A 12820-nucleotide genomic window follows, 5' to 3' on the forward strand; every position below is an offset into this window, starting at 1 on the left:
TGACAGAAATCACAAACAAACCCAATAAAGTAATAAATAAAGCCTCAGTAATTGTAACTGGATTTCTCCCTTTAAAGAGTGTTAATCTTAACACTGATCCAAACTCCACCACAGCTCATTTTACTGTAACCTCCACCCTAATCAACCTCTAACTACTCTGAGGGGAACTGTTTTTTTAACAGCACAAGAAAGATTAGTTGGATCCCCACAATAAAGCATCACAAACGCACGTACACATGCAAGCATGTACACACGCACAGTGTACTCAGTGATCTTAAAGTTTTAATCAGACTCTCTGAGTTACCTCCAGCTATCAGCACTCATTCAGTGTTATGTGTATTTAACCTGCTCAATAAAAGTGATGAGTGACATTAGAAGAATTAAAATAGTTTAATGTAACATTTATTAGATATTTTCCCTCCATTCCTCCTCTGCCTCTCACACAGACATGCGTGTTTCTCTTCATTCCTCTTTTCCTACAAATAAAGCCTGGAGTTTATGTATTCAGTATCTCAAACAGGGAGCTCTTTTATGTCTCAGATGTACGTTAGCCGCCTGCCAGGCAAGTCATGATGGCAACGCAGCAAGACTTACATCTCAGTTAGATGCAGGGCTGATGGCACGGAGGCAGACGGCTCTGGGTTATACATAGTACACAGTCCATCACTCTGCGCCGCTCTTTCTTTTTCCTCGGTGAGAGACGGGCTGACCACACGTCGCTGATTAGATACAACAGCTGATGCCCAAACCGTGTGTCCCTTACTTGGCTTCCTGTACAATAAATCAGTCAAACTTGACAGCAGTGATGCAGTGTTACTGATGGCAGGTTTAAATGATTTGATCCAAGGCGCCTAATCCACTTTGAGGCGACTACACTGAGTTCTCAGTGGCTATGCTGGTGCGGCCATAACGGCTTTTTTTATTTGTTTGTTTTGTTGTTTGATCACTTTGGTGCAGTGAGAATCTGTCTACATCAAGAATTGTTGTGCAGTTTTGTCCCCAGAGGATTAATACAATGATGAATAAATACATTTTTGCATTACACTAAAGTTTAGTAGTTTTGAGGGAAAGAATGTGTTTATTTAACATATTTGCTGCCATTGTATCATTTCCAACTAAAATCATTTTTCAAACAGCTTTCCAAATCATAGGAAGACACACAATATTTTTAAGAATAAATTGCAGAACACAGCTCAAAGGGAATGTCAACAGATTAATATGAATGATAAGAGCAGTGAAGGAATGGAATTGGTCAAAGTAAGAAATCAGCATCCAACCCATGTCTCATTATTTAAATTATCCTCAGATTTATCTCTGCTTCAGTCAAAGTATGAACTCAGAAAAGCATTTGAGGTTCATGTCAGGATCACCTAATACTCCTGTCGACAACACTGCAAATGTATTACAAATCAACTGCAAAGCAAACTTAATTGATGCATTTATTTTTCAGATGTGAAAAACTCTGAAGGACTATGAACTTCATATTTAACAAATTAAATGACTGCAATTGAAAAGTACATTCAGTAAATCCTCTACGTTGCCACTAATGCAGTTTTCTGGAACATTTGGTCAGTTTTACACCAGTTTGGAAGAGATTTGACAGTAAAACTGACATGTATTGGTATACGTTTATACTTCCCTAAAAGTGTTGAACATTTTTTAAAAACACTTTAGGGTAAAAACTTTTCAATTCACACATATTTTAGTGTTTCCCATAAGTGTTTAAACATTCAACCTCCGCCTTGATATTTCATAAACCTGTTCTTTACATGACATTCTGATTTATCCTCATATTTTTATGTAGGTTTCTGTCAGAACACGATGTGCATCTGATCAACGGTACAATGTGTTTATGGGTCACCGGTCATGCACGACCCATCAGCATCTTCACACTGCGATTGTGAGATCGTTAGAATAACGACACTGAGTTGAAGTACTGGCAACTAAACTGTCTCACAGAGCCAAAGCATGTGGTGTTATTTTGAAAAATCTAAAAAGATCAAGGCATGATCTCCTGGTGAAAGAACAGCATTAAAGCTCAGTGTGGAGAAAATGCCAGCATTTAACACCTGCATTCCCTCCTAATCTGAGCTCTCCACCCGGCAAATGACCTGTGAAGTCCCGGCAGGGAAGGCCGTCGGGGGAGAGATATTTCCTCTGCTTGGTGAGTGGACCAGGCAGTGTCGGTGTTTGAAGTGGGGGAGGAGGGCGCGTTGCTCAGTCATATGACACACGGAGGCCTGGCACCACATTCCCTGCGAAAAGCGACCGGAGCACCACTTGGCAAACGAGCTCCCCGCACAATGTGGACTGGGCGGATGGCACGGGAGACCGTCCTGACCTTCCTGCAAGGGCCTGGCCACCGGACTGACCCATTAGAGGGGAGATTCACGAGCGACTCCCAAGTGAGGAAGCTGGAGTTTACAGGAAAGCACATTAGTTCTTTCTCTGCCGGCCCCTGTGTGGAAACACCCACTTAATGTTGCCCAGCACTGCTTTGCACAAAGCAGGAACGACAGGGCCAAAGGGTTTTCTTTCTTCATTGATTAGATACTTATAGCTCAGGCTTCAAACGCTTTTTGACAAAGACATTGACAGACTATTATTAGAAAGTGTAACCATCAGAGTGATGGTAGGATAAAGTTTAAATAGCTTCATTAAAATTACATCTATTCCAATTTCATAATGGATCCGCAGACCTGAACCTCACTCTACTATTGCTCTGGCCATCAGAAATTGCACATTTAATAAAAGTATCTCTCTCTCTCTCCCTCTTTTTTTTTTTTTTTTTTTTAATGCTTGGCTATGTGCATGCGCAGCAGGAAAAAAAAAATTGTGTCAACTTTCACAGAGATCCAAAAATAGACCCCTTTCCAATTGGGGATAACATTTGTAGGCACACAAAAGCCCATGATAATCTTTCAATTTTAGAGAAGAACAAAGCAATTAAAACATAAAACACAATGGAGCAATCTGTGACGGTGTAAGCACCCGGAGTGAAACAAAGGGACTCGGGACGCTCTATGTGCCGCAACAACCAAGAAACAAAAGCTGTGATCGGACGGAATCTAGACGACTGCATCCCTCCGAAGATGCGCTCATATTGTACGCTCTTTGCATTTTAATTTCAGGGAAGCATTTTGTCGTCAGGAAAAGTCTGACCTGGATTTTTGACCTTGTCCGTCACTTTGCTGTCAGCTGAAGAGGCCATAAAGTGTCTGGAAAACGCTTCCTGCATCAGCAGCATAACAATAGATTCAGTAACATTTTATCATCATCAATGGCACAATCAGAGAAAGGCAAACCTGCATATTGCTAAGAATATAACAATGTAACAGAAAAGCACTAAGATATTTAGCAAGAATTGAAACCAAGATATCTACAATTTTCTGTATAAATAAAGCAAAGTCTGTTAAAATGGAGAGCATTGCTGTTTAGTTTCCAAAGTCAGAACATGTCAAATTACATCAATGTGGCTTGAAACATTTTCAAATGACACATGAAACTACTATAAAATTCTCAAACTGGATTACCACTCACTCTGAGATTTTTTTTTCTTCTCACTTGCCATAATCAGTTGCACCTTTCCTTTCTCATACATGTTTAACCACGTCCTGGGTTATTGGGGACACACATCAGTGACTGTGTTTTCCCTCAGGCTCTGGCTGGCAGTCACAGATGATGCTTCCACTCCCCTCGGTTTCTCCCCTTCCTTCTCTCTGTCTGTGTTTCCTTTTCTCCTGCTGCACACTTTAAACACTGAAGCTCGCAGGTATTGATCTGGCATATCAAAGAACACTGTGCACATACGAGGGAAAGAAAATACATCCCCGTATGCGAGAGATTATCAGAAATACTTCTGACGTCACAAAAACAGAAGCCATAAGATGGCAGATGATTTGTTGTCATGCTGCGCTCCATATCGCCCTGTGTCTCCTTTACCGTCGCCGATATGATAACTTATAAGGTCAATGACTGATGTTTATTGTACTGTTTCCAGAGAAAACCCGTACACCCAGGAAGAACATGCAAACAAACTGCACACAGTGAAACACTGTGACACAAAATTCCACTTTGATATCTCAGTCGTGATAATTGGTCGTCACATTTTGTTCGAATATTAAAGGTTATTTCATAGTTTAGTCACAAATGCAGCCTTGTGTCGCCGCAGAGGGCAACTTGTGAATATCATTTAATCTCAAACCACACTCATTTTCATAAAACCGGCGTTATATTTCATGTATCCATGCAACACTGTCACAAAGCAACGTTTATAATAAGAGAAAGAAGCCGCCCGAAAGGGAATTAGAGCGAATTTATCACACGACCTTCATTTCACACTCAGTCTATTTTATAACCAGAAAACTTTCCACATTGTGATGTGAAAGTGAAGCAGATGGCAAAGCAGCATTTTCAAAAAAGTCTTGCCCTTGACATCAAACCATCTGATGCTCAAAGCAAGCTGCAAGAGTGGGAAAAAAAAATGAAATCACTGAATCCATTGGCTCTACTGGACAAACTGGTGCCCACTTAATTCTGCACAGTGGGATCCCGAGAACAGGCCATTTCGGCACCTCGGAGCCCGACACATGGACCCGGAAATAAATCCCTAACAGCTGAGCACCTGGATTGATTGAGGCAAATAAAAATTTTGATGGCACCATGCTACAAGCACAAAGAACATTACAGTTTGTAGTTTAATGAAATGTCACAACAGGCTTGGCAGCCAAAGCCACTGGGATTTCCCCAACTAGTGGGGTGCGTCAAGGCTGAAACCTGACAGTACAAACTGAAACACTCATCAGCCAAAAGGAAGCACAGTGGCTGTGGTCTGATTGAAAAATGATCAATCAGCAGGTCCAGTTATTAATTTGAAGGTAAAATCGCATGCACATAGGTGACATCTTCATTTACAGTCTGCTCAGCATACTGAACAAGTGTGGCTTGATTTGAGGTGCATGTCAAGAATGTGGGTTTGAGTTGGATCCAGTTAGAGCACGAGCAGATCTGGAGAGATGCTGGTGACCTAACCACAGTCATCAGTGCGCAAAAAAGGAGCCCACTTAGTAAGCACTGTTTACTGAAGCCCACACGTGGCTTTCACACCTCTGCGGCCATGCAAAGCCAGAGGAAGGGAAAAAAAAAACACCCAAAGTTGGAGCAGCTTCCTAATCATGAGTGGTGAAAGCAGCACGACTGCTGTCACTCGTTTCTACTTCAAATCATGCGCGATGAAGAAGACGAATGTCAGCGTCGCACGGACGGACAGTGCGGGATTAAACTGTAACAGCTCTTCAAATAAAATAAAAAAAGATTCCCGAACAAAACTTGCTTTTTATATATATATACACATAATCTGAACGCAATCACTTGCACACGCATGCAGCCTGTGAGAGAAAACAGCAGCCCGGAGAAACCATGCAGCAGAGCTTTTCATCGTGCCCCGAAAACCAGGCGCAATGTGAGGACAGCGAGAGGCAAATCCAAAAGCCCGTTCCCATCTTTAAGACACTAGGTCGTGCAAAAAAAAAAAAAAAAACATAATAGCATGACTCTGCTTATTGCACCCCACCCCTCCTCCTCCTCTTCCTCCTCCTCTGTGGTCTCAGAAACGCAGGACAAGCCCTTTTCCCCGCATTCAAGGCGTAGCAGCGCAAAAATAATGTGAAGGACACCCCGCCTCCCCCCTTTCCCTCACCTGGCATATCGTCTTCAAAATCCATGTCGTCCTGTCCCTCGTCTTCATTACTCAGCGACCCCGGCATCTTTATCTCATAGCCCCCAAACCCCTTTTAGGCTGGGAATACTGAAAGTTAACCCTCCAGACGCCGCAGCCCAGTCTCTTTCTTCACCCAAAAAGAAATGTATTCGTCGCTCTGTGGATTTTTTTTTTTCTGTTTGGATTTTTTTTTTTCTGTAAAAATTTTTTGCAGTTAAAACGTGGTCGTTCTCCCCAAGACTAAAAAAATAAATAAAATAAAAATTAATTAATTAAAAAAATATTTATAATTTTTTTTCCCACTGATCTCTATCCAGGTCTTCCAGTCTGAAAAATAAGAAAGACAAAAATGGAACACACATGCCCAGATTGTGACGTCTGGTCTGTTGCCATGACGATGCATCCCATAATTTCACCCACAACTAGTTAGTCATACTCTCCTAGTTACCACTTCAACTAGTAGTGTGCGGAACGCAGCGCGCGCGGCGTGGCCATGTGCCGCGGATAGGCGGATGCGGTCCCGCGCCTGTCGCCTGCCCATTTCCTTTTGGAAGTCCGGAGAATTGAGACAGAAAGTTGTGCTGCCTGCTCAGCGCTCACACAGCTGCTGCTGCTGCTGCTGCTGCACTGTGCACTCACTGCCTCCCCTCGAAATATAAAGCCCGCCTGCAGGGAGAGGAACGGCTCACATCTCCACGGAAGGAAAGGCTCCTGGCACAATTAACAGCGCGTCTCCGCTTCACGCGCGTGAAACCTCAGATAAAGAGGTGGTTCGATCAGATTATTAAACATGTACATTTTTGCAAATATGCACTTGCAGAAAGGCAAGTGTGATAAAGAGCGCAGCGTGATAAGAGCACGCTGGTCCAAGTGATGTCGAGGTTCCCACAGCTGTAACCCAGGATGCCCCACAGAGAGCCCAGCAGAGAGAGCACGAGCTTCAAAATCCAAATACACAAATCAGAACCTGGAAACGGTCCAGCTGCACAAGCTGCACCTCTTCATTCTTCGAGCTTTGTTTCAGGATTCACTAGAAACTATGTTTTAATTCGGTCTGCTTTTCTGCAGAAACAAACATTGCATTGCACAGTGTAGTGGTGCAAAGGAAGAATATTCCCAGTTCAGGTTTGTGTACCTTTTTCTCTGCAGATTGTGAAGACATGTGGAAGAAGTGGTGGTTCGTACCTTCCCCTCACTATTAGAATATCACAGGTTTTTATCATTTGCATGCTCACCTCAGTTTCCTGTCGAAAAACATACCTTTGAGGCTAACTGGTGAATAAATTGTAAGGGAATGTGTGCGATTGTTTTCCCTCTGATTGGCTTGTGATTAAAATCTTAAATCCAGTCACACATCCAAGGGTGAGAAACATCCAAATAGGGAATTTTTTTGACAAACTATCACAATCTGTCAGAGCCTGAGCAGCTGTTGAATGTGTGATGAGTGACAAACTGAAATTAAGTAAGTAAAAGCAAAAAATAAAAAAACCATCAGGAAACAACAAAGTTGTGTTTTCTCTTTTGAAGTTTTATTAAGAGTGGTGTCAGGTTTAATCCTCCTCCTCCTCCTCCTCATCCTGATTGATCTGGAAGTAGCGCAGCTCATAGCTCTCCTTGGTGTTGGCTACAACCCGCAGCCAGTCCCTCAGGTTGTTCTTTTTAAGATACTTCTTGGTGAGATATTTCAAGTACCTGAAAAGAAAAACAGAACGAGGTTTGTCAATTTGTTAATTTTTTTTTTTTAATAGCCGACCAACCACACTGCATATCTGATTAATTCTTCGATATAATAAACCGAGAAATACAACAAACACTTTCACCCGTGTGTTATTTTCTTAGTATTATCCATGGAGTGACGGGTGAAAACATGAAGCAGCGGCTCTGTGGACAGATGCTGCTTACAGGGTTAACTACAGCACACTGTGACTTCCTCCCCTGGTGATATTCAAGGCTTCATTAAAGACTCACAGAGCTTCAGTCACCCTCTGGTGGCGGTGTTCCATTCAAGGACTGTGGGAAATCTACCAGGAAATTGTGGCAGCGGGACTTTTAATTTTTTTTTGGGAGAGGGAAAATGTGCAGATGTTACATTGCTTTTTTTTTTTTTTTTTTTTAAAAAAAAGCCTTTCTTAAATACTCTAATGGTTTTACCTCTGTGCTCTGTAGCACTTTGAGATACCTAAATATAAAATGCTTTACAAATACAATTTATTATTATTGCACAAAATACTTAAATCTTTTCAGTTTTAATTTTTTCCTTTCCCAGAATGGATTTTATGTTACTAAATTGACCTACTACTACTAAGGTTTACTGTTAAAGCAAAAAACAATAAAAAATACATGTGACTGTACAGCTGTTTAAAAGTGTACAAATGTGTTTAAGCTAATCCTGTATTCCACTTTATCTGGAGCTAAACATCAGATTATTGATTCGAAGATGCGAGAAAACCTCATCGCTGTCTCGAGTTTCTGGCAGTGGAACAATAAAGTTCTCAAGTTAAAGAAAACAGCGAGTACGAAACACTATCAACCACCGGGCCACGGACAGACAATAAAAGGCTTTATTTTTGATGTGCACATTGAAATTTAGCTGAGTCTGCATTGTTTTATTTTGAATAACGCTTCACTTCCTGCACTTAACTTCATCAGTCTTTTGTTTTTCATGCGTCGTTAAACCAACCATCGCTACGGCGTTCAAATTAGGCTTCAGGGTAAACAGTAAGTATTCATATCTGTAAGAAGCTAAAGGGTAATACTGGTAATATGAATAAAACTGAATACTTGTACCAAAAGTGATTACTGGTACATCACTACTTTTCAATTCATTTCAAAGTTTAGACATTTATGTTCAAATAATTCCTCTCGAGCAGTACAATTCACTGTACTGATGCTCTTTTAGTAATTGCTGTTGGAAGTACGCTTTCTGTTTCCTGTGTTCAGACTTAAATCAAGTTTATGACATTAGTCATTTTCTAAATTTAAAAGTGAGTTCATATTTATCGGACTGTTTGGGTTGGTAAATGGGAAAAGTTAGCCATGAGCAGTCATAAAGAAAACTGAGGACGCTACACAGTGAAGCATCGTGGAATTTAAGGCGAGATAATAGTAATTAAATCAGACTGTGAGACGAGTGTAGAGCCGGAGTAAAGGCACAAGTCACATCTGGTTTTGTTGTCAAATACAGCATTTAAGTGCAATTCAACATACATTACAAAGACATTTTACCTCGGAAATAAATACTAAATCAAATAAATGAAAACTATAATATAAATATGACCTCTTAGGACACTTATATAGACACTGAAGGAACTGTTTGTGAAGCGTTTCAACACATTCAAGGCTCAAATTAAAACCCTTACTCACATTTTATTGTTGAAATCCAAATAAGTATTCAAACAACATACTAAGCATTCACTTTTCAAAACAAACATCTTTTATTAGCCATAAAATTTAAAGGTTGTTTTATATACTGTCAAAAAGATTTTTTTTTTAAATCTCTTCTGAATGTGAGTTCTGAGGTGTTTCATCCCGTCTCATTTCTCAGTCAACTTACACACACACTTCATTCGGTGGCTGGGAGCCTGTCTTTGACAGGATTTAATGTTTCCACTGTATGAGACGCATTAGTGGCAACACTGGAAATATGCTGCTGCAGTAGCAGCAAAACACGACTTTGGTTCAGCTGTTCCCTCACACACTGTGGAGAAACTCTAAAGGCAATCGTCTCATAAAGGCAATCGTCTCAAACTGTTCTGCCTCAAGTTTGGCTGACAGAAAATAAATACTGACGTACATTTTGTTACTGGCTAATGAAATACCAAATAAACTGATAACAGGGTTTCCACTGTGTTCAACTGCGGCTCTTTCAGAGCTCCATGAGGCGTACCAGCACGATTCAGAGGACATATTTCTTCAACAGACTTCAGCAAAAAATAAAATAAGGACTGAAGGTGATACTGCAGGCTGTACCTCCTTGATGCCTCATTTTTGTTCTATTAAATCATTCATAAGTGCTATAATATATATTTTTGTATTACATACTCTGTAGGTTGTGACATTCACAGGGACATTTTGTATTTTCATCAACAGAAAACAGACACAACTGTCTCATTTGTGCAGCAACTCCTCTGCTGAGCAGCTGCTGATAATCTACTGTGTGCTTGCATATAGTAATAAAACATAAGGAAAAGTGACTTCATACAGTTATTTAAATGCATCTTGGCTGAAGACACTGAATTCAAATTGCATGAAGACCGTGTTCTGCTACATGAAAACAATGCCGGGTTAAACGCACCATGAATACACAGACTGTTTTTCTTCAGTTGTGGTCAGGAATGCATTATGAACACAAACTGAATGAAACTGTTGCGGTAACACACAAAATCATCAACGTGATTGTCTTATCCACCCGGGCAGTACATATGAGGGTAATGAAGAGGGAAAAGATGTGATCCTAAAAAATGTGTCCGTAAGCTTCAAAAGTACAAAAGATGACGTGAGCTAAACAAACCCTGGGATCTCAAACAGATCCTCAAGTGAACACTTTGATACATTTAAATCTGGTGTAAATGTCACTGGAGTGCAGAAATATGTGATGGGACTCTGAGGATAAAGTAGCACACTTGTACCTCTTGGAAAAGGGAACCTCTGAGTTGACTGCAATTTTACTCTTGCTCCTCTCGATGGACACCACCCCACCGCCGAGGTTTCCAGCTTTGCCGTTCACCTTGATGCGCTCCTGCAGGAACTGCTCCTGCACATGCGGAGGACACAGCAGGTCAGAAGCATTGAAGACGTAAAATAACTACATCATAATTTAGCATTATTTTTAATTATTGTAAAGCTTGGATTATCAGAGTCACTGTAATAAAAAAAAATAAAAATAGGCGAGTACTATTAAGTGATTAGTAGCTACAAACTGAAAATGACAGCTCAGACTTTACATTTTGGTAGTACTAGGATCTTATTTGTTTCCCTTTATTTGCAAAAGATGGAGAATTTATCAAGAACAGGATAACCTACTGGTCTCATCATGCTGTACAGGAGGATGCTAAGAGATACAAATGCATATCTTTATGGTCTCAACATCATACCAAAGTACACACTAATTAGTATTCAAGGGACTGTTTTAACTTGAAGAAATCATAGGAATGTGCCAATTTTCTCACTCTCTCTCATGGTTAAACACTCTTAAAAATACTTTCTGAACAACAAAAATGTATGTCTATATCTGTAAATCAATGTTTGTTAGATATGTGTAAGGTCTATGCTTTGGGGGTGATCTCTCTACTTTCTTTGCTCATTACAATTAGCTTTGTACATGTACTGTATCTGTGCTAAATGACACTGCCACTGCTGTACTCAGTGACCATGATTTGGGACACATCTTCAATTTTTGGGTCAGTCACATACAAATCAAACCTAAATGGATAACATAAAATCGAAAATAGGAAAACAGTAACACGCTTTCAAAAGTGTTCACAGCAGGTAGCAGATAAGCAGGTTTCTGATGTCAGTCTAGGTCCAGGTATGTTAGTGGAGGCGGCAGAGCTGCAGGTCAGTTCATTGCCCGAATTCAACAGTCTAATTGCTCAAAACATTGTGCATCCCTTGGTAGAAATAAAAGGCAGCAAAAGTAGAGGAAGACAAGGCTTGATTTGAGAGTTATACAGTTAAAAACACTGATAGGACTGGGATTTAGACAGTATTTTCCATACAGATCTCCTCTCACATGAACTGCACACGCATTTACACACAAGCTGGGACTTGAACTGATCCACTCACAAAGTTGGCAGCGTCCATGATACCATCCTCAACAGGGTGAGTGCAGTCCAGGGTAAACTTCAGGACCTGCTTCTTCTTCTTTCCACCAGGTTTCCTCACCATCTGCTTTTTCTGGCACACAAACCCATAATGTTACTCAAACAAGTTCAAAGTACCGCATCTGTAGCGAAACATGTGTATGGTTTAACAGCAGAAACGAAGCCGTATCGTTATTTATGGGGTGCTGCTAAGAGTAATCGTATCGTATGCGTCCCCAGTGTGTGTCATTTAGTCTCTAATAAAGAAAAACGTGATCGTGAGGCGCTGTTATCGAGTATCTCCACAGGCTAATGTTAGCAGCTACAGCTAGCCCAACGTGGTTTCATCCGAAACACCACAAAAAACACTCCAAACTCAAACAAAACACCACTGGCTGGCATTTTCTTGTGCGTCGACTATTCAGACACTTATCGATGCAAAAGACAGCAAGAAAAATGTCGTCTGTGTGCACTTTTTTGGGTGTTTTTTCTACTCACAATCGGAGCCATGGCTGACACATTCAGCAAAAAGGAAGGGCGCACGGCTGCGCAGGAGCTATAATACCCGGCCGAGTGATCGAGCGCATCGATCGCTCGACGATTGATTGTACAAACTATCCTGTGACTACAATATCGGACAATATCTCGAAATCAGGTGGGTGCGAAACACACGTCACCACACACTTTCTTTATTATTTCTTACTTTCGATGTCAGGCATTTTTTTTAACCGAAAGTGATGAGCATGAGCAAGCTTGGCTGTCAGTTCCAGGAAGTTTAGGTCAACAGTAGTAGCATCACCTTTCAAGATATATCCAAAGGTCTGATTCCTTCAACTGATCACTAGAGTGAAAGCATTCCTTACAGGGTTTAGATTTCTGCAGTTGTAATGCATTCATTGAAACTTTGGTTGAAAAATGACCTGCTAGACCAGAGGGGACAAACACATTTTAGTTTAGGGGCCTCATAGGGCCCAATTTCAGACTGGAAAAATATTGGCAGAACAACCTTTAGATTTTAACTTCAATTTCACACATAAGAAGAGATCTATCAAATCAAAACCTATAAAATGGGCCAAAATGTCATACTATAATTGTAACAGATAGCACAACTGGAGGCAATAAATACCTTTGGTACTGAATCTAAAGGAAAAATAACATTAAACTGTTACTGGATGTTATGGCTGTTTATTTTTTAGATATCTCTATGCTCCATAAAACACACATTGTGAAACACACATAAGATCAGAAGTTTCAACTCCTCCTTGTTGTAAGAATAAGTGTGTTGTGGGAATGTTTACAT

At 40.6% G+C, this 12820-nt stretch overlaps 2 protein-coding genes across 3 annotated transcripts in view; both read right to left on the reverse strand.

The window, feature by feature from the left end:
* chd5 (chromodomain helicase DNA binding protein 5) overlaps window positions 1-5913 on the reverse strand; it is a 38266-nt gene extending 32353 nt beyond the window's left edge. For both annotated transcript variants that reach the window (XM_030091726.1, XM_030091725.1), the window contains exon 1: window positions 5699-5913. In XM_030091726.1, the coding sequence (XP_029947586.1) occupies window positions 5699-5765 (67 nt within the window). In that variant the 5' untranslated portion in view covers window positions 5766-5913. The remainder of the gene's footprint in view (window positions 1-5698) is intronic.
* A 1306-nt stretch (window positions 5914-7219) lies between these two features.
* Window positions 7220-12139, reverse strand: LOC115389253 (60S ribosomal protein L22-like). The gene is made up of 4 exons (XM_030092740.1): window positions 12019-12139; window positions 11504-11614; window positions 10348-10472; window positions 7220-7411 (listed from the first exon to the last, which is right to left on the reverse strand). Exons 1-4 carry the CDS (start codon window positions 12028-12030, stop codon window positions 7270-7272), a joined length of 390 nt encoding a protein of 129 aa, XP_029948600.1. The 5' UTR covers window positions 12031-12139; the 3' UTR covers window positions 7220-7269.
* Between the last annotated feature and the right edge of the window lie 681 nt (window positions 12140-12820).

The sequence above is a fragment of the Salarias fasciatus genome, chromosome 5 (genome assembly GCF_902148845.1).
Source record: "Salarias fasciatus chromosome 5, fSalaFa1.1, whole genome shotgun sequence".
Lineage (NCBI taxonomy): Eukaryota > Metazoa > Chordata > Actinopteri > Blenniiformes > Blenniidae > Salarias > Salarias fasciatus.